The sequence below is a fragment of the Callithrix jacchus genome, chromosome 4 (genome assembly GCF_049354715.1).
Source record: "Callithrix jacchus isolate 240 chromosome 4, calJac240_pri, whole genome shotgun sequence".
Taxonomy (NCBI): Eukaryota; Metazoa; Chordata; class Mammalia; order Primates; family Cebidae; genus Callithrix; species Callithrix jacchus.
Window position 1 is genome coordinate 140,675,786 of NC_133505.1, and position 27,912 is coordinate 140,703,697.

The window sequence follows — 27,912 nt, forward strand, 5'->3', positions numbered from 1 at the left end:
ACCCACATTTGACTGTCTAACTCCTAGAGTCCAAATTTCAGACTTACATAGCTAACTGCCTACTACTAATGTGTCTATTTGATGTCTAATGGACATCTCACAATATCTCCAAATCCGAGCTCTATTCTCTCGCAAACCCTGAAACCTAGTCTTCTTTCAGGCTTCCCCATCTCACCGTCCATCCAGTTTCTCAAGTTAAACTTGCGGCGTCATCCTGACTACTTCATTGCCTTACTCTTGTATCCATCTCATTCATTCTTTTCATCTATTCAATGCTCAGCTTCGATTATATGCCAAGGAATTGTTCCAGATGTTGGGAAGCAACAGTGAACACAATATACAAAATTCCCTGCCTTTGTGGAATTTAAATATAGCAGGAAAAGAACAGACAGTAGACCAAGTAAAATATAGTGTTTCTGCTTTGGTTGAAGCTGAGGGATTGGAAAGTGGGTGTAGAGTTGGATACACAATTGGGATTTGAAATAGAGTGACAGGAAAAGTCTGGTGGAGGTGAAGCAGCAAGACAGGTGGATATCTAGTGGAAGAGAAAAGAAGTGCTGAGATCCAGAGCTTTGAGCATGCCTGATGTGTCTGGAACACAGCTTTTAGCCTGTGTGGCTGTGAGAGAGAAGGGGAGATGAGTAGGGTGTGCAGGGCTGTAAGGGCATTGAAGGCTTCCACTCTTGCTAGAGAGCCACTGGAGGATTGGAGCAAAAGAATACCTTGATTGCATTTAAAGGGGTCATTCTGGTCACTCTGTAGAAAATTGATTGGAGGGGACAAAGGGGACCAGTAAGGGGGTACTGTAGTAGTTCAGGATGGAGATCATGGCAACTCAGACCAGGGCAGCCGTGAAGGGGTTCAGGTTCTGGATACATTTTGAAGTCAGAGCCAACACAGCTTCCTGATAGACTGAATGTGGAGTATGAGAGAAAGAGTCAGGAAAGAAGAAAGACTCCAAGATTTGTGGCCAGAGCAAGTAGCAGTATAACATGGACATCCACTGAGGTGGGGATGGCTGTGAGCAGAATAGGCCTGAGGACATCACAGGTGCAATTTAGGGTGTGCGAGGTATTAGGTATCCGTTAGACGTTTGGAAAGACGTGTGGAGTACGCAGTTGAATAAACAAGACTTGAATTCCGGAGAGATTGCTAGAGACACACATTTCAGACCCTGGCATATCGATGAGATAATAACTATAGTAACTAGCCAGTGAGGGTGACAGAGGAGTGGTCAGGGGACTAAGCCCCAGGCACACCAACTTTAAGAGGGGAAGCAGAGGAAGAGAGACCCATAGGTCAGAGACAACCAGGGGAGGGGTCCCTAAAGGTTGTGAGGCAAGCATTTCAGGAAGGAGGATTATCCCCAGCCAAACACACTATCTCTAGTCAAATGCTGGGGATAGTCTAAGATGAGGAGTGAGAATTGACCACAGAGTTTACCAACATGGAAGTAATTGGGACATTAAAAAGTAATTTCAGGAGGGGAGGTGGCCATAAAGTCTCAATGGAGCAGGGTCATGAGAATGGGAAGAGAAGCACAAGTGATGACAGTGAATAGGGACAATGCTTTAGAAAAACTTGGCTATAAATAGTAGCAAAGAAATAGGACAAACACTGGAGAGAAAAATGGCACCAAAAGACATTAAAAAAAAAAGATGGAGAAAGAATCATCAGGTTTCTTTGCTGATGAGGAGTAGGTAAAGATGCAGATGACGCAGCAGTGAGCTGGGAGAATTGCTGGAGAATGTGCTAGAGAAGGGAGAAAGGAGAGAGGGGATGAAGAGGCCTCTCATAGGAAGGACTGCATTCCTACATAGGCCCTGGAAGAATGGTCGTGTCTTTGGAAGGTAGTGGAAGTTTCCCCCAATGATGTCCATTTTCTCAGTGAAGTCAGAAGCAAGGCCATCAGTGGGGAATGAGGATGTGAGGAGGTTTCCGGAGAGAACGTGATCTGGAGCAGTTGTCTAGGAGAGAAGCAGTTAATAGACTAGGGACATGTGTTATTGCCACATGTGACTGAAGGCCACTTAAGGTCCATGGTCATGATGGGAAAAGCAGCCCAGCACTCCAATTGCATGCTTTCCCAGCCTCCTTCAGCAGGATGTGTGTCACCACGGCACACTTCAAAGTGCAAGTCAGATCATGTCACTGCCCTACTTAAAACCCTTCGGTAGCTTCCACTGCAATTAGAATGAAACCCAACTCTCCACTCAGCCTGCAAAGCCCTGCACACTAGTCTCTACCTACTTCATAACTCATTGTCAAGGATTACAGCCTTCTTTCCATTTCTGGAAAAACTCAAGTGTGTTTCTGACTTAGCCTTTGCACTGGCTGTTTTTTCCGCCTGGATTCTCTCCCCTGTCTTCCAGGGTTAGCTCTTTATTACCCAGATTTTATCTTAAATGTTTTCTCTCTGAATAACCTTCTTAGACCCGCCCAGTTGCAAGTAGCCCTCCGATCACTTACTATCTAATCAGCACGTTTGAAATCTTGTGATTGTACTTGCTGATAATGTTGTCGTAGAACCTAGATCAGTGCCTGGAACATAGTAGATGCTCAGTAAATATTTATTAAATAAATAAATTGGGTGGATGAATGGATGAAGAAATGGCCACATAAAATTATCTGCTAAAAGTGAAAAATAAGTTCACATCAGAATTGAAATATTTACAAAACATTAGCTTGCTTGCTTTCTCCATTTATGCCTACTTAAGCTGGAGGAAAAGTAAATAAAATCACAGCTGAAACAGCAACCATGGCAAACACCACATCCCACTTTGAGTTTGTAGCTTTCAAGGCAGAAGTTCAAAATAAAATCTTTTCAAATTACATTATTGCAGAAATCTTTTCTGACCTCTTAGCTGAGTCACTGTTTATTTTACAAGAAACTTAACATCCTTGGAAGAATATTTGTTTTCTCAGCTTTTTAGAAATAGGGGTAGAAGAACCCAACTCCAAATAGAGGAAAATGCTAAGCAATGTGTAGTATCACGTTTGAAGTTAATTTGATATTGTAGCTTTTTTTCTTAGAAATAGATATTGAGATTTTTACATCAGGACCGTTACCTTGGTGACTAAGGTTGATTCATTGTTTTATAAACTTCTAAATTCATGAAGATTCTCTTGACTCAGCAATGTCCTTCCTCATTCTTCAAGTTCACCTCAGCTTCTGTGTACAAGCAAGTTCCATTGGCTTTCGCCGCCTCACATTTTCTTAACTAATTTGACAATTTACTTTTTATTTTGTCTCTGACATTTCTGTCTTGGAAACCTTATTTAACATTTATCCTTCATAGATGCTTTGGTCAATTTACATAAGCCAGGCTGCTCACATTATCATTTTAAAAGCTTTTGCCAACCTGTTGCTTCAGCTCAGAAAAGTCTCTGGCTCACTAGTATTGCATGAATAGAAGTCAACCTACCATGTGGTGTATCAATCTCATTACTAAGTATATGCCCAAAGGAAAATAAATCGTTTTACCAAAAACGCATGAACTCATATGTTCATCGTATCACTATTCACGACAGCAAACAGATGGAATCAACCCAAGTGCCCATGAGCAGTGGATTGGATAAAGAAAATGTGGTACATACACACTATGGATTACTTCCCAGCTATCAAAAAGAATGAAATCATTTGCAACAACATGGATGGAGCTGTAGGCCATTTCCTTAAGTGAACTAATGCAGAAACAGAAAAGCAAGTACTGTGTGTTCTCACTTATAAGCAGGAGCTAAACACTGGGTATAAAGAGGAAAAAATAGATAATGAGGACAACTGGGGAGGAGAGAGATGGAGGGGGGCAAAAAACTACCTGTTGGGTACTATGCTCACTACCTGGGTGAAGATTCATTCATACTCCAAACCTCAGCATCATCCAGGAAACCTTTGTAACAAACCTGCACATGTACCCCGTTTCTAAAATAAAATGTTGGAAAAAAAAAAAGCAAAATTTCTAAAAGCCTTTTCCTTTCTGTTCTCAGTACTGGGCTTCCTCATGGTATATGGCTAGTAGGGGTTAGGACTGCTGTAATGACTTCAACATGTAAAATTGTTTTACCATCTCACCTTTCATAATTGCCTTTATCTATGTTTGTTATTCCCGACAAACCTTGCTGTTCTATAGTCTGTTTAGAGGTCAGTAATACCTTTGGATTTTGGTCCTCTCCTAATTTGCAATTTATAACTTTCTTGGAGAGGGTCTGGATTTAAGTTTGAGTAATTGCATGACTCAAAAGTAACAGAAATGTGACTCTTTTGAAAACATTTCATAAGTCAGGATTTTAGTAATTTAGACAGATTCTTTCCCCACCCCAAATTCTGAATTAATGCGTTCTGTTGGGTTTTAGATACCCATATCGTATGTTTTTAAGGATTATCTTATTCTGGAAGCCTACTAGATAGAAAGATTAGATTTTCTTAAGTTCTGTCTTTCAATTTTCATTTTGGTTTGCAATTTGATACATTCTGACAGCCCTATATGAAAAAAAAGAAGGATTTGAAAGTTCTTAATCTTATACACAACATTCTGCTTTCAAGTTAGACATTTTTAAGAGAGTACAATGGGTTGTGATGGTAAGGAAGGCCTATATAGTTTCATTCAATTAATTAATTGCTACTTTCTCCCTGCCTCAATTTTTTAGTTATTTTTGTTCACAAGAATTCTAACCAAATTTTACTTTTAATTTTTGTGTTCTTTTGAGACAGAGTCTCACTCTATCACTCAGGCTAGAATGCAGTGGCACGATCACAGCTCTGCAGCCTCGACTTTCCAGGCTCAGATGATCCTCCTACCTCAACTTCCCGAGTAGCTGGGACTACAGGCACAAGCCACCACGCCCAGCTAATATTTTGTATTTTTGGTTGAGATGGGGTTTTGCCATGTTGTCAGGCTGCTCTCAAACTCCTAGGCTCAAGCGATCTGCCTGCCTCAGCCTCCCAGAGTGCTGGGCTTGCAGGGGTGAGCCACTATACCTGGCCACAAAACTATGTTTAAAGGAATTTTGCTCCCTGAGTTAGTAGATGAGGAGTTCAAAGGTGCATATACACAAAGTGGATTTACCATGAAGCCAACAAAACAAGTTATAAAATTGAACAATGGATACTTTTTAATCATCTACCAGGAATCAATATTAAACTAGGTAGGCATTGTAAGAGTTACATTAAGAAAGATAATGGACAGAGCATTCCTGGAAATTAAAACTTTGTTAGTTAACAAGGTGAAGCCACTAGAGTTCTAGCCAACACAGTGTAGAAGAGAAGAGGACTAGAAGATACTGAAAATCCAGGACAAAGGATTACTCTCCAGGGCTAGAGCTACTCAGGGCTTCAAGGATGAGGTTTTGAGTTGAGTCTAAAAGCATAAGAACACAGAGCTGAATCTTCAACGTTAGCTATAATGTAGGAAGAGAGGAGAAATAAGGAGATTAATCATGAGCTTGGAGGTCACCCAGGAAAGAAGATAGTTTTACATGAGCTAAAAGAATTTCAAGAAAGAGTAGGTGTGATAGATTAAATATGGTCAGAAACACTTTGTCCTTCATCTCATCAAGAGGATAAGTCTCTTTCTTCACCCTTTATATCTGGGCTGGTCTCAGGACTTCTGCTGAAATAGAAAGTGGTTGAAGTGATGTGTGTATTCCAGATGTAAACCTCAGAGGGACGTGCAGTTTCTTTCTGCCTTCACTACCTTGGAAAGCTGCCCCAGGTTTGACATGTGAGGAAGCTACTTCGCCTCCTCTAGGATGAGAAGAAACCACTGGGGAGGATTGAAGCTCCCCACTGACAGTGTCACCTACTGCCACCTATGTGATCAAGTCCTGTGTGATCATGGGCTCTCCTGCCCAGGTAGACACATGAGTGAGCCCAGGTAAAATAATCGGAGGGCACCACCCAGCCAAACCAAAGAATCACTGGAAATAGTATATCATTTTCAGCCACTACATTTGGGATGCTTTGTTATGCAGTAGTGGATAATTGATGTGAAACAGTCATAAGGAAGGATGAGAAATGGAGGAAGACAAATGGATTTGGAAGTCATTAGTGTCCTGGCATCTCAGTTCCAGAAAAGACAAATCCGTGAAGCATGTTGCCAGTTTACATGTGGATACATTGAGTTATCAAAGTGTGAGGCCGTTGATGATTTAAATCGTTTGTAATTGAGTCTTATTCAGAGTCTAATGCTCACCAATCATTTTGACCTCCACTTGGATAGGGCCAATTCACCAAACTGAAGCAGAGAGAAAGTGTGTTTGTTAGTCCAAGGATATAGCCAGCCTTCCTCACAATTTTATTTCCCATTGTAATTGAATCATTTTCATTTTATTTTGTTAGAAACAGGGCCTCATCTGTAAAAATTAGCCTTATAATTTGATATTTTCTTTAAACTCAAGGTAAGCTTAAGCTTACCTTAAGCTTATATTGAGAGAATTTTTTTGTTTGTTTGTTTGTTTTGTTTGTTTTTTCTTTTCTTTTTTGAGACAGAGTCTCACTCTGTTGCCTAGGCTAGAGTACAGTGGCATGATCTCAGCTCACCGTAGTCTCTGCCTCCTGGGTTCAAGTGATTCTCCCACCTCAGCCTCCCGAGTAGCTGGGACTACAGGTATGTACCACCATACCTGGCTAATTTTTGTATTTTTAGTAGAGACAGAGTTTTACCATGTTGGCTAGGCTGGTCTTGAACTCCCAACCTTAGGTGATCCTCCCACCTCGGCCTCCCAAAATGCTGGGATTACAGGCATAAGCCACCATGCCCAGCCCTTTTTCTGCTTTTTCTATAGAAAAGTATTTCTAAAATTTAGGCTATCTAAAAGTGTATAATGCGCAAAGTGAAAATTTTCCACAATCCTATTTTCTATTCCCCCAATAAGCCAAGATTCACGGTTGGTTCAATATAAATACATATGCACACATATACCTACTATCAAGTCACCTATCAGGTTAATTCTTCCTTCAAGTAAAAGCTGAAGAATTGCTATGTTCATAATATCTATAATCATTTGTTTCCCTCTACTGTTTTCTAAGTATTTTTAAAAGAAAACCACACATTGTGCAAATGTAGTTTCCTCCCATTACATTAAAACTCAAGAACAAGTATCCCTTCATTTCTAAGTGGAATGATGTAATCCTAGGAAGAGTAACAAGTTCTTCATTGCTAGCCCCTGTGTCTCACCTCTTCCCCTAGGATGTGGTTGTGGTCATTAGAGCTGCTAAAAAAGGAGAGGGAATTTTCTGCCGCCCACTTCTAAGTTAAATGTTTCACTTCTAAGTTAAGTTGTTTAAACCACCTCTCCATGTGAAATTTAACCAGTTTTCTAAATGCCTATTCATATAAGAAACTTATCTTTCTTAAAATTACCTTAAATATGCAATATTGAGAACAGCTATAGGTGGTTAAGCCTGAGAATTTTTCTGCTAATCTTAGCCTCAGCAAGTATTCAGGGCACAGAGGGGAGCTCTAAGTCTGATAGAGATGGAAGGGCTGAGGCCCAAGGTCCTAGCCCAGGGTGAACATGGGGTATCTACATGTCCAATGGCCTCCCAAAAGCCCAAACAAAGAAAACCTGCTGGGGGGAACTAGAGAGATGGAAGAAGTTCTGTATAGTTCTTCTTCCTGAATAGAGCTTTAAAAGGTTCACTTGTTGGTTGGGGACTGGGTGTGGGAAGCATGGGGGTCGGTAAGGGATAAAAGACTACAAATTGGGTTCAGTGCATACTGCTCGGGTAGTGGGTGCACCAAAATCTCACACATCGCCACTAAAGAACTTACTCTGTAACCAAATAGCACCTGTTCCACAAAAACCTACGGAAATAATTTATTTAAAAAAAAATGAGATAGTTTTAATCAGCACTGCAGATTCCCATCCTCTATACAACAAAATTAATTTCAGAAAAAAACATAAAATAAGACAACAATAATGACAGTTTCTTTCTCTTTCAGAAAAGAAATGCAGACAGTAAAAATATTAAACTTTGTGTGAGTAAAAATTATTACAAAAAAGGAAAATATCGTTTAATGCTTTTTAATTACAATGTTGTATTTTTGTTTCTGTTTCACAGAAAAGAAAAAAAGGTGTAACCTTGTACCTGCATATTGGTTGGTCACAGTAATGAATAATCGCATTACAGTTTGATGATAATTATAAAAGGCTAACATGTTGAAAACATTCCCGTTGTAAAGATTTTATTCAAATTCAATCTATTCATGCATAAATGAAAATTTGCACTTGCCAATCAAATACACTCACTTTGTATTTTGGGTTAAAAAAGAAAGGTTCCCCTTTGGGAAGAAATGGTTATTCTTCCTTAGCTGAATCACCCAAATTAAAGACAAGGCTTGGGAATTGGAATTATGCACTGAAACAATCTTATGCTAAAGGGACTGTACTAAAATAATTTCAGATATTATTCCTTTGTTGTATATAAAAGCTGCACTTTTGATGAAGAGTATTGTTCAGAAACCAGTGTGTGCAATACTTACACTTTTGCTAGCTCCATCGATATTTGTTCCAAAGAGCAGCCCTTTGTCTCAGGTATAAACATAACAACAAAAAGCAGGGACGCGAGACTCATGATTGTATATATAAAGCACACCCATGGCAGGCCAATAAGATCTATAAAGGACAAAAGAAATGGATTAGAAGTGTGTTTTGTGTAGCTTCGATCCCGTTTGTGAACAGCCACTTAGGGCATCCATAATGCAATATGTATTTTCAAACATGCCAGCAGTATCCAGGAAAATAGAAATCACAAATTTAAAATGTAGCCAGCTCTGAAAGTCTTACTTTTACAGACTGCCTTAGCTTTCTCTGATGAAGTAAATAGCAATCTTGTAACTATCGTGATGTATACCCAATGCCATTTTCTTGGTGGGCATGTCTTTCTGTTTCAAAATGGCAATGTATCTTTATTAATATAAAAAAGCACATGCAAAAGAGGAACCTCAAATAATATGGAAACATATGATGTAGAAGGTGAAATATCTCTTCTCCCCCTCCGCAGTTCCCCTCTTAGGAATCGCCATGGTAGCAGTTTAGTTTCTGTTTGGTGGACAATTTGTCCCCCTCTTACTTCATTTTCAATGGTGGACATTTCTAATGACATATTTATACAGATGGATTTTTTAGAATGAGCTCACTCTTTCCTCTGATTTGAATAAATCCTTTCTTGCTGGCAATATTTTATCATTTCTTAATAGCTTGTGGTGTATTCGTAATGCTTCTTCTTGGGTTCAGAGAAAAAAGTAATCATTGATCCAGTAAAAGACATTAACTTGCCAAGATGCATCACAAGAAGCAGGATCCTCTAGATTCTGATGGCTCTCATCTGCAAATCTAGTTGTTCCTCTGACCACTTCCAGCCAAAGATACAGTCCCTCTGTAGTCATGGACCACGTCAAGGCGCGTTCAATGGTGAATGTGGCCCCCAATGCACTTGAGTCTGCCATTTGCATTGTACTGGCCCCTGACTCAGCAGCAGAAGGTCTAGTGTGGCAACGAGTGGTCAGAAAGAAGATGGCTCTTGAGATCGTGCCATTGCACTCCAGCCTGGGCAACAAGAGTGAAACTCCGTCTCAAAAAAAAAAGATGGCTCTTTCTGAACATAGGCTCAAACCAACTAGGAACAACAAGATTTTGCGAATAGCCCTTAACTGCTGCAGACACAAACCACAGTTGATCAGGCAGGAAAACTCACTGAACAGTTGTGTACTACACTGTGTAGCAGTGTTTGTAAATGCAGCGTGGAAGAACTGAAGCATAGTAACACTTGTCAGTGAGTTTTGCTGAGATTGAGAGAAGCAGGAAGGAGCAGCAGCACTGCAGTTCTTCCGGCAATTTCAATTAAACTCCTGTCTCGCTGTGCTTTTCTTGCTGGCATAGGGTACTGCCCAACTGATTGCTTAATAAAGTCCTTGTAGAATTGTGTCTCCTTCCTTCTCTGGAGCATAAAACCAGAATACAGAAATTGTAAAAACCCCAAAGCTTGTCTCATCAAATTGTCCCCAGTTTTGTTTGAGCTCATTGAGTAACAGGGAGCTTACCATTTCACGAAGCCTCTCATTGCCTTTTAGCAGCTGCATCTGTTAAAAAGTTGTCCCTTGCTTAGATCCTAGATCTGCCTTTCAGAGGCTGTGCTTTGTCCTCTGGAAGGACACCCATTGAATCAGCTCTCCCAACCCCTTCTCCATGACAGCCATTCAAATATTTGAATGCACCTCAGCCCTCCTCTGAGAAACCCCTTGTCCAAGTCAAACGTCCTGAACTCTTCCAGCCATTCTTCCCACAGCATAGGTTACTGCCCTTGCCATTCAGGTTGCCCTCCTTCAGTGGACACACTGCCATTTTTAAATGGCCCTCTGGAGATATTTTTCCCACAGCTGAATGCAATACTACAATTGTGTCATGACCGCTGCAGAGTACATTTGTCTATCTGGAACAGTCTGTCTTTATTGATACAGCTGAAATTGCATAAAAATGTTGGTATTTAAGGGCGTGCTGCCAAGTAGAACCTCACATCTTGTAGATCCCTCTATCCCACACTTGGAAAATTGATTTTGAAAATAAGTAGGAAATGTCAAGCATTCCAATTAAATGTCATCTAAAGGTTTTAGATCATTCTAGGCTTTTTTTTTTTTTTTTAAGTGGATCTGTTTTCCTAACATTCGGTCTAAAAGCCCGTACGGGAGAACTTCTAAAGCTTCACTAGCTCACATCCAGTATCTTACCTAGCTCCCAGAGATGTGCATCATCTTTTTCCATCCCCCATCAATTCCATTTTTTCTTTTATATTTCTCTTTCTCCACATCAAATAGCAGATGGAGGTATGTGTGTGTCATGTACCTGTGTGCACGTGTGAAAGTGGATGGCATGTGTTTATGTGTGTGATCTGAGTAGGACCAGTTTCTTTGTTTCCTTCAATCTTGAGCCATTTCTCAAAAGGTAGGCTAGAAATACTAGAAATTTTTGTATAAAAACCCAAATCATGCTTAAATAGTAACTCCAAAGATTAATTTCCAGAAGTGGATATACTAAATAAATACATATATACTAAATAATATATATAGTATATATATGTGCTAAATAAATATATATACATATATATACACACACACAGATTTTGAGCAAACGTCCACTTTTGAAAATTACCTATATAAGGACTACATGTATGAAATGAAGAAATTGGGTTATTTGTTTCATAGAATTTTCCATAGTCTGGATTTTCTTGATTGCAGTCGTGTCGCATGTTCGTGATCCCTACATGAAAATAAAGACAAACCGACTCATTGGTCAGTTTTGGTGGATAACAACTGCCACATTATTTTGAAAACTAGAAAATAAAAAGAAAGTTTCAAGCACATATTTTACCTTTCTTATATGAGCCACACTTCAGGGTAGCCAAATAGCTAATGAGAAGAAATTTCTCTTTAAAGAGGTATTTCAGATGAAACTGGAGAAGGAATGATATAATAAACAGGTCTGGGAAATGATCATTAAAGGAGCCCTATGCGACAAGTGAGACAAGCAGACCTGATGTGCCTCCTGATGGCAGGTCACATGGCGGCAGCTGTCAGGGAGCTCACCAACAAACAACATCCAAATCTCCTCAAGCTGCCAGCTTAAAAAAAAAGCCTTTATTTGTTCATTTTAGCTCTATCATTCTTTGTAATCCCCAAAGGGTTTCCCTTCTTACTCCCTCCATGTTCACTAGCTTCCTAGTTGGAGCTAGGAAACAAGGCGAATGCTTCTGATTTGATCCCTAATATTGGGTTATTTTATTACAATATGTAAATCTAATTTATTGTTCTTTTAGTTAGGGCTGCTGAATGGAACACACAAACAGCCATTTTTTGTTTTGCTTATAACATTTGTTAATGCCTTGCCTTATTTCCAACTTAGGGATCCTCAAATTTTCTATATAATGCAGTTGAATTTCAGGCTTTGGTGGGAGTAACCAATGAACCTGACTTTTCTAAAGAATCTCCCTTCTGCTGCTCTCAATCCTTGAATTTGATGAGATCCACCTTGAAAACAAACGTTTATTATTATTACAAGCAATTCTGCCTGACACCTAAACTTGACTTTTGTTATTGTGGATTGCTTTCCCTTTCTCCTCAAACCTCTATCTAAATCTAATAGCAATTTATAAGAAACATAAAAGACAGAGAGGAGGGCCAGGCGTGATGGCTCATGCCTGTAATCCAAGCACTTCGAGAGGCTGAGATGGTTGGTTCACTTGGGGTCAGGAGTTCAAGACCAGCCTGTCCTACATGGTGAAACCTCTGTCTCTACTAAAAATACAAAAATTAGCTGGGCATGGTGGCATGCACCTGTAATCCCAGCTGCTCCAGAGGCTGAGGCAAGAGAATCACTTGAACCCGGGAGGCAGAGGTTGCAGTGAGCCGAGATCATGACACTGCACTCCCGCCTGGGCAACAGAGCAAGACTCAAAAAAAAAAAAAAAAAACACACAGAGAGGGACAAGCTACATGACTATAATCAACAAAATTCAGACTGGAAAATTCTATGAAACAAATGAGTTTTTAAATTTCATTAAAAATATAAGGTACGGGGGGGTGAGGAGATGGAGACAGAACCTACAAATTATGAGCCATGTCAGTCACTTGTATGTTATGTACTTGGGTCATGATTCAAATCATGTATAAAAAACAATTATAAGACAATTAGAAAGTGAACACAGACTGGCTATTTGACACTAAGGGATGATTTTAATATTTTTAAGTATGATAATGATATTGTAGTTATATTTTTTTGAATATCTTTTAGAGATCTATGCTGAAACACAGTCAAAACAACGTCCATTACCTATGCGACTGACTCAAAATAATTTGGTAAGGGGAAAAGCAGGTGGGGTTATAAACAGATTTAGATTGAAAACTGCAAACTGGGTCATGGGTACTTCGGGGTCCTGGCCATTCTAAGAGTGTTTAAAAATTTCCACACACAAAAAATAGTTTTTAGGTGGGTGTGATCCCCAAACATTTGTCCTGTGAGGACCAAAGACATTAGAAGAAAACAAAGACTTCTTACCAGTTACAGTCAAAAATGTCAGCGAGATGAGGAGATTGATGCCCCAGTTCATGCTAGAAGTTAAAGCCATGGCTCGTCCTCTGATCCCACCAGGAAAGATCTCACTGAGCACCAGCCAGGGCACTAGAAGAAAGGGAAGAGTGTGTGGTGGACAGCATTTTAGCAAAAACCCATTGAATCTGAGTGTCAGCACCCTGATCTCTCTCTGCCCTCATCCTGCCAGGATTTGTGGTTGGGAAACAGGGCCATTTCCTACCTTAGCAGGACAGGATGGAAAAGGGACGTGCTGCCTCCTCACCTCCAGCCAAGGAAGAAAGGATTCACAGAAACACTAGGAGAGCTGGACCAGGGTCTCCACGTGTAGAATGAGGGGCATGAGGCACTGATATCTGACACAGGCCTAAGAAATGCAAACCACACGGGCACAGGCAGGGGCCATCTGCCTGGCAGCAACAAGAGAGCCAGCTCTGGACATGTGCCAAGCACAGGAGCCAGGGTGCCAGAGCCCAGGTGTGCCTGCTGGAGGACTGGGCTGTTTCCTCGACTCTCTTTCCCTGACCTTGGAGGCATTGGAAATCACAGCTAATGGCTGGGTAGGAAATGGAGCCACGAGGGCATGAGGAGGCCGGCTACTCTTCCTTCTCTGACTTGGGCGTCCTGGCCTGACGCAAGCTGGGTGCAGAGAAGTTCTAAATTAAATAGAGTTCCAAGATTTGATCATTGTACCAGACTAGACATTTGAGTTTCTAGAAGGAGAGTCTTATTGGCACCAAAATTCATCAGAGGACTTTTTATTATCTGAGAGTGACAGGGAACATGATGGGGTTGCCTGATGGGATCAGATGGGGCAATTGAGGAGCAAATTAACTTGTCTTCTGCTCATAGCCTATCAAACCCAGTTTGCCTAATAAAAAACAGTCAGGAGTTCTTACTATGGGCATTTACAAACAATTTTAAAACCTCATCTCATTGGATTCTCACAAAACCCTACAAGGTAGGACCTATTACGATGCCTCTTTCATCGAAGAGGAAACTGAGGCTTAGAAGAGTTCACTTGCCAAGGTCACGAAGCACGTAAGTGCCAAAAATGGCATTATCCCTGATAGTCTCTGGAGTCCATGCTTTTTTTTTATCATTGTGCTCTCTTGATAGTGGCTCAATAAATATTTGTTAATTAATAAATAAATGTGGAGTGTAAGCATCTTTGATTCAGTGGAAAGAAGGCCTCCAGCCCTGTCCCAGCTCAGGCTGCCTATGGGCTGATTGGTTATAATTTAGAAAACCAGTATTGTTATATCAACCAACTACACAATTTTATCCTAGGAGAGGGGATGGGAAGAAGAGACTAGAAGCCAGGGAGAGGCCACTCTGGCCAGCAACCACCTGGGCTGCCTATGCCAGAATCAAGCAGTCAACCGTGCCTCTAACTTAAAATTTGCCCCTCCTCACAAGATTATGCTCTGTAGAGGAAACATCTGCTGGGTGTAAATTTGCTGCTTTAAAGGAAGAGAAAATGAAATTGGATTGTAGAAGACTAGAAAAATCTATTTTTTCTTGATTATCTTCTCCAAGTGAATCTATACAGGATTACCTTTCACGCATGGAAGATAATTGTAATAAAAAGTAGTATCATTATTATTGTTCTTATTAATGGGAAATTCAAAACTAGGAAATCCCATGTCTTCCACCCCTCTCACCTCACCTCTCTTCCCCTGCCCCTCTCCATGCCAAAAGACCTTCACTAGATTCTTCCAGATTATATCCTTGGTGGAATCACTTTACTTTTAATGAGACCAGTTTAGTGCTCAGGCAACCCTGTCTTGAGCTTCACAAGACTGAAGATCCAGCTCTGAGTAGAATGGTATCTGCATAATCCTGGTGAATGCTGTGTAATGAAGACCTGTCCTTGGACAAATGCATATAAAATTATATAAATCTGACTTTTAAACTAAATAATATATGCCATGGACCAACCCCCCTATACCCCTTTCTGCCATGGGTACTCGATGCTGGCCAGGTGAAGCTGAGGGTTCCTACAACCAATTGTTTTAACAGCCATGAGGAGGTGGTAGGGTAAAGGACACTCTCATTTTTTTTTTTTTTTTTAGTAAAGATAGCCCAGGGTTTCTTGTTTCAACTTCCATCCTCACTTCATCACCTTTCAGACCTCCTTCTTTTCCTCCCCATCTTTCATCATGGTGACCTCTTGGAATTATTTGGTGAGATTCGGGAAGAATCATTGCTGGGCTCATCAGAACCACTTTAGCCTCAAATGAAAACGAGTTGATCCTGCTATGATCAAAAGTGGACCTCGCCAACAAGAAGACGGGACAGTTGCCCAAAACACCAATCATATGTGCTCAGTCTGAACTGCCAGGGACTTGTCTAGAAAAACTCGAGATCCACATTGCAAGCCTGTGCTAGACAGCTGAGCCAAGTCCTTGGGCAGTTTAGTCAGTGATCAGTGAGTTGATTATTGGAAAAAAGCCTTCCCTCAGTCTCTGTTCCAAAGGAAACTTATCAAGCAAGTCCTATACCTGATGCTTCCAAAAATAACTGTATCATTGCCGAAAGAGTCTACTTCTTTTTTGATTGAATAGAATGAATTAAAGAATTGATGGCTTGGTTTGTCTAATATTGAGAAACTGGATGTCGCAGCAATTGACAAGTATTTTGACAAGGATGGTTCAACCTCCCAATGTGGAGCCTGTGAAATTAAAAATAAGAATATTGATCCAGGCATGGTGGCTCACACTTGTAATCCCAGCACTTTGGGAAGCTGAGGTGAGAGGATTGCTTGAGCTCAGGAGTTTGAGATCAGTCTGCGCAACGTAGTGAGATGTGAGACCTTGTCACTCCTTAAAATAATAAAATAAAATAAGCCAGGCATGATGGCACTCGCCCATAGTCCCAACTACTTGGGAGGCCAAGGCAGGAGGATCACATGAGCCCAGAAGATCAAGGCTACCCTGAGCTATGATCACACCACCATACTCCAGCCTGAGCAACAGAGTGAGACTTTGTCCCTCACCCCTAAAAAGAGAGAATATTATTTTAACAATGATTTCAGAGCTGTCAAATCACAGGTTTTCCACTCCAGAGAGAGGAAAAACAAATCTGAAAGCAGCATGTGCAGCAAGATAGAATCACTGAAAGGATCAGCGTCTTTCCATGGCAGACCTGGAAGCAAGACAGTGACAAAATCTCACCAGCCTTGATGTTCTCTGGAAAGATTCTGTCAATACCTAAAGCAGAAGCAGTGGAGAAACTCAGTTTCAGTTCATAAGGACTGAAACTCTTATTCAGTCATAAGAGATATGAATCGCACATGAGATTTAATGTGTTTATGTTTTTAATAACAGGTGTGAGTTTTCTTAATCATGAATTCCTTTTCCCAATGAGATGGCCCAATTCCTTCCCAAGGAAAATCAAGTTATTGCCACAGGGGAGGGCTCCCTTTCACTACCACAGCAAAGAAGTAGTGGCTCTCTCTGGGCATCTTCTTTGTTGCCTACCCTGATGACAGGCCAAAAGGGGATATACATTGTCCTATTTGCTCATCAGGAATCCACAGAGCATTCATACCAGAGACACAGTGAATTCTTCTTGAGCGCAGCCACTGCAGTTCAGCAGGCACTAAAATAGTTCTCCTCTACTCCTGTTACTCCACTTTCAATCCCATCGGATTTCAGGACTGCCTCAGCAATTCATTCCCTTATAAATGTCAGGGTCTGCACCAGTCTTTAAGGTCTTGTCTATGTTGCAATGATAGAAGTTTTGGACTTGTGGGGGTCAGAGGAGTGGTAATTGTTTATAGATAAGGAACTCATATTCCACATGGTAATAATCATCAGGGCTGCCCATCAAAACTTGCCTGATCCAGATGAAATCCACAGACAGAGTGTTTATGGCTACACAGTGTCATAAAAAGGTCATGAAGGGCAAGTATGTTGAAGTCTGTCTACGTTCGGTTGAGGACATGGACTTGGATTAATAGGGATATTCAATGGAAATGGCAGCCCCACCATATGTGTATTTCCCCATCCTACCTATTTCAGGCTACTGCCCCAGTTTTTCCCACAGAAACTGTCATTTAACCTTCTAAACCTTCAGATTTAAATTCTGCAGCTCTCCAGGCACACTTTCTGTTTGGCTCGAGTCCTTCCTAAACCACCTGGCATGCTAGCCCAGGGTTTGGAAGGATCACAGAGGTCTTGAAAGTCTTGCCAGAGACTCCCAACAATTTGGAGGAAGTTCCACACTCAGGCTGCAGAGTTTTCAACAACTTGATTTGCAAAGGAGCCATGCCCTATGCTTTGTATGAGTTAAAAATCCTTGTTTTTATCGCGTTTGTAAGCAGCATGCAGCATACCTACCTCTCTGACTGCAAAGGAGTAATTAAAAAGTGAATTTGAGAGGGACTGTGCCCTTCTCTTCCAACCAGATGTTTAAATTCTGGCCTCAAAAGTTGCCTAAGTGGAAAAATTGGGTTCTTCAAAAACAAGTATATGACCGGGTGTGGTGGCTCACCCCTGTAATACGAGCACTTTGGGAGGTCGATGCAGGTGGATTGCTCGAGCCCAGGAGTTCAAGACCAGCCTGGGAAACATGGTGAAACCCTATCTCTACAAAAAAATACAAAAATTAGCCAGGTATGGTGATTCATGCCTGTAGTCTCAGCTACCCAGGAGGCTGAGGCAGGAAGATTGAGGCTGCAGTGAGTGATCTTTTCATTTTAAGATTAAATTATAGTCTTAAATTGGAATTTATTTCTATTGTCTCTAAGAGTGTCTAAGAGTTTTTCTGAATTATTAACAGGAGATAGAGGCTGCTGTGAGCCCTGTCATGCCACTGAGCTCCAGTCCAGGTGTCAGAGCGAGACCCTGTCTCAAAAAAAAAAAAAAAGGCCAGGTATGGTGGCTCACGCCTGTAATTCCAGCACTTTGGGAGGCTGAGGTGGGTGGATCATCTAAGCTCAGGAGTTTGAGACCAGCCTGGCCAGCATTGTGAAACCCTGTGTCTACTAAAAATACAAAAAGTTAGACAGGCGTTGTGTGGTGTGTGGGGGGCGGGGGGGCGGGGGGGGGGTGCCTGTATTCCCCTGTATTCCCAGCTACTTGGGAAGCTAAGGCAGGAGAATCTCTTGAACCTCAGAGGCAGAGGTTGCAGTGAGCTGAGATCATACCACTGCACTCCAGCATGGGAGACAGAGCGAGTCTGTCTCCAAAAATAAATAAATAATAAATAAGTAAATGAACCCCACTATAGGTTACCATCCCCAACATTGGCAGTGATGTGGTCGCCTTAATTACTTTTTTTTTGTTGTTTTCTCATTCTCCCTGAGTCATATCCACTCATGGCCTTTTGTAAAAGAAATACTTTTTCAAGAATATTATCTTGAATTACTTAAATTACGAGCTAAAAATGGCAATGAAATAAAGGCTCAGTGTTCTCTCATTTTTCTGTCCTAATGATTTCTAGTCAAAACCAACTGAAATGATTTTCAAAAAAATCTACTAGGGGGAATTGGACTAAATGGAATAGCCCTCAAAAATGAATGCTAGAGTTAAAAACGGAACTCTTTTGTGAGCAGACACCAACTGGGGACAAGAGAGAACTATGGCAATGGTCTTCAAACTCTCTGGCTTGTGTCACCTGGAATTTTAAAAACTAAGTATTTTCTTTAATTTATAAGCCAACAGCTAACACTTTTCTCACCGTAAATTAAATAATAGCAAAGGATGCAACTTGTGTTGTATTTAAACTCTAACATTTAAAGTAGAATAGTTCATTACTCTTTTAAATGTTTCCTGTGGAATTCAAATACCATAACTATTGGATAGCCATGGTCATCCATTTAGAAAATTTAGAAACAGGCTAGCGCAGTGGCTCACTCCTATAATTTCAGTGCTTTGGGAAGCTGAGGCAGGAGGATCCCTTGAGGCCAGGAGTTTGGGACAAGCCTGGGCAACATAACTAGACTCTGTCTCTACAAAAAATTTAAAAAATATACCCAGGAATGGTGGTGCATGCCTGTGGTCCTAGCTACTCGGGAGGTATAGGTGGGAGGATGGCTTGAACCCAGAAGTTTGAGGTTTCAGTGAGCTGTGATCAATCACACTGCTGCACTCCAGCCTAGGCAACAGAGTAAGACCCTGTCTCTTAGAATGTCAATAAATAAATAAATAGTATGGGAATAAGGTATTTAGTAGAAAGTTTACATTGTTTCCTTTTCACTTAGTATTTTACTCTACTGTACTGCATTTTTAAGCTGGAAAGTCTTATTGATCACCCCGTCATACATCTCTCAAAAAAAATATGACCTTAGGCCAGGCGTGGTAGCTCATGCTTGTAATCCCAGCTACTTGGGAGGCTGAGGCACAAGAATTGCTTGAACTCAGGAGGTGGAGGTTGTAGTGAGCCAAGATTGCATCATTGCACCCCAGCCTGGGTGACAAGAGTGAAACTCTCTCTCAAAAAATAATATTCATAATAATTTTTTAAAATATGACCTTAAATTGAAATTTATTTTTATTTACTCTAAGCACTTCTATGAATTTGTCTGAATTGTTATTAACATAATAATTACTATAAATGGATCTAACTTACAGAAATATCTTGCATATTTTAGAAATGATTATTAAAGAGGAAAAATGAAAATGTATTGAAAATACCTCTCAATGAGATGGATGGGAAATTTTTTCCTTTTTTTGTGTCTGTGGGTGAATGTCACTTATTTCTAGATTAATATGATATATTTATACTTTTTAATGAATGAAAATTATTGTTCTCAAGAATAATTAAAATATGGGGAGTTGAAAAAAATTTGTAATAACAAAGTCACCTAATTATTTGAATAACAAAAATTATTTGTTATAATATATTGATGATAACTTGATTAGATGATCCTCTATTTTTTGTTGAAAGCAAATTATTGGAAATATCTTGACTTAAAAAAGGATGATCGTCTAGGCTTTAGAGTCATTTTTGAACACCTACACCAACATTTCCAATTGTCTTTTTGATTAGTGTTCTTGGATTTTTACAATTTTGGACATGTATCATAATAATATTTCTGATAGCAACAAGTGTGTTTTCTTTTAAGTGGGAGAACAGTTATAACTGGGGAGATGGGGAAGGAGAAATTTCAAGAAACAGATTTTTTTTGAACCTGAATCTCTGGAAGTTGATTTGCTTTGAATTATCATGGAAGGAGTACTCTTCAGAAAGTCAACTCCCTAGAGCAGTGGTCCCCAACCTTTGTGGCACCAGGGACTGATTTCGTGGAAGACAATTTTTCCACAGACAGTGGGTAAGGGGGATGGTTTCGGGATGATTCAAGCCCATTATATTTATCATTAGCTTCTTATAAGGAGCGTGCAACCTACATCCCTCACATGGGCAGTTCACACTAGGGTTTGCCCTCCTACGAGACTAATGCCGCAGCTGATTTGACAGGAGGTGGAGCTCAGCTTCACTTGTTCACCCACGGCTCACCTGCTGTGAAGCCGGGTTCTTAACAGGCCACATATCAGTACCGATCCGATTCATGGTCCAGGGATTGGGGACCCCTACCCTGGATCATGCACACCCCAATTTGAAGACCACTGAACTAAACATTCAAAATGCCAAGCCAGGCCGAGTGTGGTGGCTCATGCCTGTAATCCAAGCTCTTTCGGAGGCAGAGGCAGGCGGATCACCTGAGGTCAGGAGTTCGAGACCAGCCTGACCAACATAGAGAAAACCCGTCTCTCTTAAAAATACAAAAAAAAAAGTAGCTGGGCATTGTGGTGGTCGCCTGTAATCTCAGCTACTCAGGAGGCTGAGGCAGAAGAATCACTTAAACCCAGGAGTTGGAGGTTGCAGTGAGCCGAGAGTGCCACTGCACTCCAGCCTATATGACAGAGTGGGACCCTGTCTCCAAAAAAAAAATAAATAAATAAAACAAAAACAAAAACAAAAAAATGCCAAGCCAAAAAGGAAGGAGCTACAAGAAACTGGTCTTTACCAGTTTGAACTATAACTTAAATGTCATGGCTTCAGAGATAATATTTTCTGTTGTACATTTTTCATGATTGATACTTTAGGAAAGTGTTATATTTTAAATGTCACCAATTTTCCTTGAAAAATTCTTAACGTTGTGTCCTAGAAAACAGTAAAGTAACACATGAATATTTATGTTTATTTAGATAGTATTAAAAAGTTAGCCTGTCACTTTACTGTCTTTTACAGTCCAATATTTATCATTTCAAGGTCATAGAACTATAATGGGAGTTTTAGACTGAGAGGTAAGTTAAACACTGATGTATTGTGTGAGCAGTTGCCCATGGTGACAGGATAGATGGTGTCATTTTGTTATGCGTTTAACTGTGCTTATGCTACAAAAATGTAGTTTGAAACTCTTTGGTTCTATTAGGTACTACTACTGCATCATCTAACTCCAAAGGGGAAAACAGGATTGAATTAGCTAAGTGCACATATTTCTTTATGGTTTTTTTTCTGTGTTGTTTGGATGCAAAGTTAGCACAGAACCACATGGGTGATCTTTTTCATATATTTTGCATTATTTTCCTGACTGATGCCAGACGACCAAATAATTCACCATTCCCATCATTCTAAATGACCTTTGACTTAATTAGCTGAGAAAAGGGAGCAGTTTGTGTAAATATTGGTGATAACTGAAACTTAAGATTTAAAGGGAAAAACAAGATTGGAAAGATCTTAAAGATAGACACAACAACATAAACCTGTTATGCAACTATTATTGTATAATGGCTACATTTAATAATAAAACTCCTCTGTTAACACTCTTACACTGTTGGTGGCAGTGGAAATTAGTTCAGCCTTTGTGGAAGACAATGTGGCAATTCCTCAAAAACCTAGAGGCAGAAATACTATTCGACCCAGCAATCCCATTACTGGGCATATACCCAAAGGAATATAAACCATTCTATTGTAAAGATAAATGTACATTCACACATATGTTCATCGCAGCACCATTCACAATAGCAAAGACGTGGAATCAACAACCTAAATGCCCATCAATAAGAGACTGGATTAAAAAAACATGGTACATATACACTATGGAATACTATGTAACCATTAAAAGGAAGAAGACTATGTCCTTTTCAGGGACACAGATGAAGGTGGAGGCTATTATTTTTAGCAAACTAATGCAGGAACGGAAAACTAAATACTGTGTATTCTTACTTATAAGTGGAAGCTGAATGATAAGAACACACAGGCACATGGAGGGGGGACCAACACACACTTGGGTCCATTGAAGGAGTGTGTGGGGGGAGGGAGAACATCAGGAAGAATAGCTAATGGATGCTGGGCTTAATACCTAGGTGATGGGATGATCTGTGCAGCAGACCACATGGCACACGTTTACCTACGTAGCGAACCTGCACATCCTGCACATGTACCCCTGAACTTAAAGTAAAAGTTGGAAATAAATTTATATTTAAAAAATAAATAACTCTCTCCTGTTCAAAAAATAAGAATGTCTAAAACATGCCTTTTCTCTAAAGGTATGTGATTATCCCACAAGAATAGTGGAAGAGGAAGATGAGCACCGAAAAAGCCTTTGACTGTGATGGTCCTACATGTTAGGGACCTGGAGCCTTGGAGGAAATCTGAAGAACAGCAGAATTTTTTTTGAAACACCTGATGTGTTTCTGCGATGTCAGCCTCTTTGTCTTAAACCCAGTAAGTCTTGAAATGAAGCCACTAAGTAAACTTCCAAATTAGAACCTGCTGCTCCACCTCCCCGGAACTGTCATAATCTTTAGCTGTGCACACATCACATGAACAATTATTTTTGAAGAGCCAGAGTTATTTGTTTTAATCTAAGTTTAAATTTTAAGAGAGATGACTCTTACGCTTCCAGCATTGATGCCCATCCTCCAGTAGGCTGGTTTAGCTCCATGAAATGAAACAGAACAAAAAGCTAGGCTCTAGGGTCTTTGAGTTTTTCGAAATTCTAGTGTGTTGTTTAGAACAGAAAGAAAGACATTTGAGTTAGAATATTTGGGTTGGGAGCCAGTTTTCTGTGGGTCTCTCACATTTCTTCATGTCTTGTGGGCAAAGGCACTGAGTGTCTTTGCTCCAGGCTGTCATTTCCAAGGCTGCTTATAGAACAGCCTTGTTGTAGGCTGCATAATAAATAGCCTTGGAGATAAAGACAGTGCTACCTGCTGGAGCAAAGGGTAGATTTGTTGCCTGTTCACTAAAGATAATGTCACCTAGAAAAAAATAACAAAAGAATAAAAATAAATAAATAAATATATACATAAAGATCATGTTTCCCTCCAGGGAAGACTTCAGGGTGGCTTTACCTCTATTATAAAAAAAAAAAATGTGGTTTTGCTAAGCTTGGGTTCCCTCATTAAAAATAAAAAAATTATGTGAGGGTGTCATCTGGCCCACTTTGTGATGACCTGTGAGTAGTGGGGCTTGGAGAACCGGGGCAAGTGCTGATGTTCTGGCTACTGTTTTGCTATGGATAGTAAACGGCCCTTTGTCTCTGATCAAGGAGCCTTGTGTTTTTTGTCAGTATCCACTCGTGGATATTGATAGGCTAACTTAATAGCTTGTGGAAATAGTGACAGGCTAACTTGTTAGCTTGCAAGTGGGGTAAAATCTCAGCCCCTTATAGTTATTGATAGTTTGATTACTTGTGGCTATGGTATGATTTTCTACGAAAATGTTTTATTGCTATTATCAACTTTAGATTGCTCATTCACATCCGAGAGATTTAATATGATTCTTAAGCCTGAGATAATCCATTAAAATATTTGTATAAACTCTAATGTTTAATTAGGTAAGCAAAAACACCTCTCTCCCAAATTTCAGGTTTAGATTGTCACATATTTCTCTTAGGAAAACCATCGAAGGAATTTCCTCCAATCTTTTTGGTAAAGAGTCAAGTTTAAGTACATTCAATTACATAAAACCAAGTTAGGAATAATTATCCTACCTTGGATTAGCTATTCTCAATCTTTTTGTCAGAGGAAACTGGTCTTATATTTAGAGAAAAACATGGAAAAAACTTAGAAATGAATTTTGTCTAACACTGTAAATTTTTTAAATGGCCTTAATTTTAGTGAATTTAAAACACAAACATGCTTTAGTCACCAAATATTGGAGATGGCCTTGAATCCTCAGTTTAGTAGCTTTACTCAGAAATAATTTTTAGTCAAATGTACATGAGGTTCCGCACAAGCCACAGTCACCTCTCACTCCCTGATATTGGGTCAGAGTCATACTAGAGGAGATCAGGATATCAAGCCCCAGACGATAGAGCTCCCCCTTAATCATGGGAGCTGAAAGAGTTCTAGAAAGAATTTTTTGATTCATCTAACAAATGTTTATTGAGCCCCAATTATGGGCCAGGTGCCATGTGAGTCTTGGAGGAGCCAATGTGAACAGGGAAAAGTTTGTGTTTGCGTATAGTCTAAATTAGCTGCACCAACTTCGAAGAGTGGACATTTGCATGTTTCTCAGCTTATATCTCACCCTTCATCTTTCACCAAAGCTTCATGATTTTCTGTAAAACCTGTCTGGTTTCCTAGGAAGCCCTCTAGACTGCAGGTGACCTAGGATTGAACTATACTTCTCAAAGCCACAAATCTGGTCTTTGTGGTCCTGACTCAGCTGGATTTATGTGTAGAGGGAGGGAAAGATGACCACAGCATCGTAAATCAATAAAGGACTTGAAGCACTTTCTGTGTGTCCCAGAGTGACTTCAGCAAAATGCCTGTTGAAGTCAGTGCTGGCATTATCAGAACTGTTCGCCTCATGTCTAGACCACAGCCAGACATTTAGTAACACTAAAGTGTATTAAGTGTATAATGACTAAGTGTATTAAGTCCATGCCACACACCATGCATTGAACTAGGGGGACTTTATACAGACTGCTTCATTTAACTCCACATTTAGGCCACAGGTGGATACGATTGCCCTGTTAGATAGATAAGAAAACTGAAAGCTAGAGAGATCAACGGACTCACCCAAAGTCCTACACAGTGGTGCTGGGATTCAAGGCCAGCCATTTCAATGCCAAAGCCAGGTCCAAATTCAAACATAATGGCTTTCTTGCAGTTCTCCTCACTCTTCAAGCCCATGTTCTCAAAGCCATCTGACCTGTCATTAGCTCTGCTTCAAGACCCCCTCCTCCGAGATCGTTATGCTGCTTTCTTCATACACACCTGGGCCCAAATGTTACAACCCTAGAAACGTCTCAGTCACCATCATATCTGAAATAACCCTCCTTCAAGCATGCCCTTTCACTTACCCTCCTTTGTTTTTCTTTATTACTTACTTCCGCCTAAATTTTAACATTTCTGGCTCCTGAAACTGTATCATAGGTGTGTTTTTTTCTCTTATTTGTTTCTTTTTGCCTGTCTCCATCACTAGCTCCCTGAAGGTAAGATGTGGATCTCCAGCACCTGGTGCTGTACCCACCATGTTGTGAGTGAGCAAGACACACTTGCTGGATGTGTGAGTGAATCAATGAGTCCCTACCGCTTCTCCATCTTCTCTCTTCGTGCTCACTCCAAGATGGTTTTTTTTTTTTTTTTTTTTTTGATACGGAGTTTCGCTCTTGTTACCCAGGCTGGAGTGCAATGGCGCGATCTCGGCTCATGGCAACCTCCGCCTCCTGGGTTCAGGCAATTCTCCTGCCTCAGCCTCCTGAGTAGCTGGGATTACTGGCATGTGCCACCATGCCCAGCTAATTTTTTTGTATTTTTAGTAGAGACGGGGTTTCACCATGTTGACCAGGATGGTCTTGAACTCTTGACCTCGTGATCCACCCGCCTCGGCCTCCCAAAGTGCTGGGATTACAGGCGTCAGCCACCGCGCCCGGCCTCCAAGATGTTTTCTTGCTGGAATTCCTGCCCATTTGAGTCCTCAGAGTTCATAGAAGAGATCAGGGAGATTATTTGGTGTCACCAGTCATTTGAATATATGAATACAAAGGTAGCTGAAGTCACAGCTTCAGTACCTAATTTCATATGTGACCTTGGGAAAAATGTCTTCCGTCTGCTCAGAGTGAAAAGTTATTCATCATGAGATGAAAGAAGAGGATAATTAATTAGTTTATGGACATATAAAGTTTTAAATTTAAAAAGCCCTAATAATTGTTATGAAGAAAAGCCAGTCACACATGTTTTTCTGAGTTACAGTGGCTATTTTAAGGAGGGCTGGGTTTCTACACAAGTATCACCTCAGATGAACTCATGAAATAATAATATTATGCCTTGGGTTTTGGCTCATCTTGATTTTACTTGTGAAGCATGAATACAAAAATCTGCACATGATTCTATGTCTTCACAATGTCAAGAATCTGTGATTCTATGTTGTGAAACTTGAACCATGTTAGAAAAACTCTGTTATTAAAAGGAACTAAAGTGATGATCAAGAGTACCCCAGAAACAGTGGAGAGTTGAGGTAAGATTTTGAACCTATTTAAAATGAAAGATAAGATATGGAAAACAGAGTGATTAATAAGTATATATTCTGATTTTATTTGATGAAAGAGTTTTAATGTTAGCTACAGAAAAATGGAAGGGAGGGGCTTTTTGCCTCTCTGGTAAGCTGATGGAGCCTATGGACCCCTTTTTAGCATATTTCTAATGCATTTTAAAAGTACATAAGATGTCGGGCACAGTGGCTTATGCCTGCAATCCCAGCACTTTGGGAGGCCAAGGAGGGTGGATCACTTAAGGTCAGGTGTTCAAGACCAGTCTGGCCATGGTGAAACCCCGTCTCTACTAAAACTACATAAATTAGCCGGGCGTGGTGGTGGTGCACAACTATAATCCCAGCTATTTGGGAGGCCGAGGCAGGAGAATCACTTGAACCTGGGAGGTGGAGCCGAGATCACACCACTGCACTCCAGCCTGGATGACAGAGCGAGACTCCTTCTCAAAAAAAAAGACAAAAAAAAAAAAACAAACCATAAGATTACATGTGTACCTCCTTCTGAATTCTAAATTCCTGGGCAACCCAATTATTTTACAGTTAGGGAAACAGGGAACCAGAAAGTAAAATGACGTGGAGATCTACTTTAAGAATAAAAACGCTTTCCTGGCAGAAGAAAACCATGCTGTGATCTAGCACAATTAAGAATGTTGTTCTAAGCCAATCCATAGTTAAGAAGGTCTAATAAGAATGGTTTAATCTTGTTTTCAGTTTTACTTTAGAACAGCAAGTACTTTTCCCTTCATACTTCTGTTCACACAGAGGATTTGTTTGTATTACAAGCAATAAATTCTCTAAATGAAATACCTGAGCACTAATCACATCAGGTTAATAAGTTTTGTAATGCATTCAAGATCTGTATGAAAAGCTTGTTCCTAATAAAAATCTTCTTTAAACTCCAACTAGTTTATAGAGTTTATACCAATGCCCTAGAATACAATTTTAGGGATTGAAATGAAATTACTATGGTATATTTTCTTTAGAAAAGAGAAAGAAACTAAAACGTGAATATGGAGATGAAAGATTGACTCTTAGCAAGAAAAAAAAAGGATAATTATTCAGATCTCTTTTAAAAACATGAGAGGAATTCATCGCCCCAAGAAAAGAATGTGAAATGACTGTTCTCTTTAGAACGTGTGATTTGGATTCCTGCCTCGGACAGCGTGACTCCAACCTCAAGTGTGAATACCCAGGCCAGTGCTTGCACCTGCAGTTGTAAATTGGACAGTTCATGAGACATAAGAAGCATTTCCTTTTCCTAGACCCCAACTTCCCACAACCCTGAGATTCTCCATCTCACTGGCATTGCTTTTGGTCTAAGAAGTTCTCCAAAGCCCCTCTTCTCCAAGTTGTAGCAAAAAGCAGAGGATCCAA

General features: G+C 40.2%; 1 protein-coding gene across 2 annotated transcripts in view; it reads right to left on the minus strand.

Annotated features, from left to right (window-relative positions):
* SLC2A12 (solute carrier family 2 member 12) overlaps positions 1-27,912 on the minus strand; it is a 66,508-nt gene that overhangs the window by 2,778 nt on the left and 35,818 nt on the right. Inside the window, exons 3-4 of one of the 2 annotated variants that reach the window (XM_035296746.3) lie at positions 13,051-13,173; positions 8,484-8,616 (exon numbers count right to left, since the gene is read on the minus strand). In XM_035296746.3, the coding sequence (XP_035152637.1) occupies positions 8,484-8,616; positions 13,051-13,173 (256 nt within the window). The remainder of the gene's footprint in view (positions 1-8,483; positions 8,617-13,050; positions 13,174-27,912) is intronic. The other variant, XM_035296747.3, reaches the window with a different exon arrangement.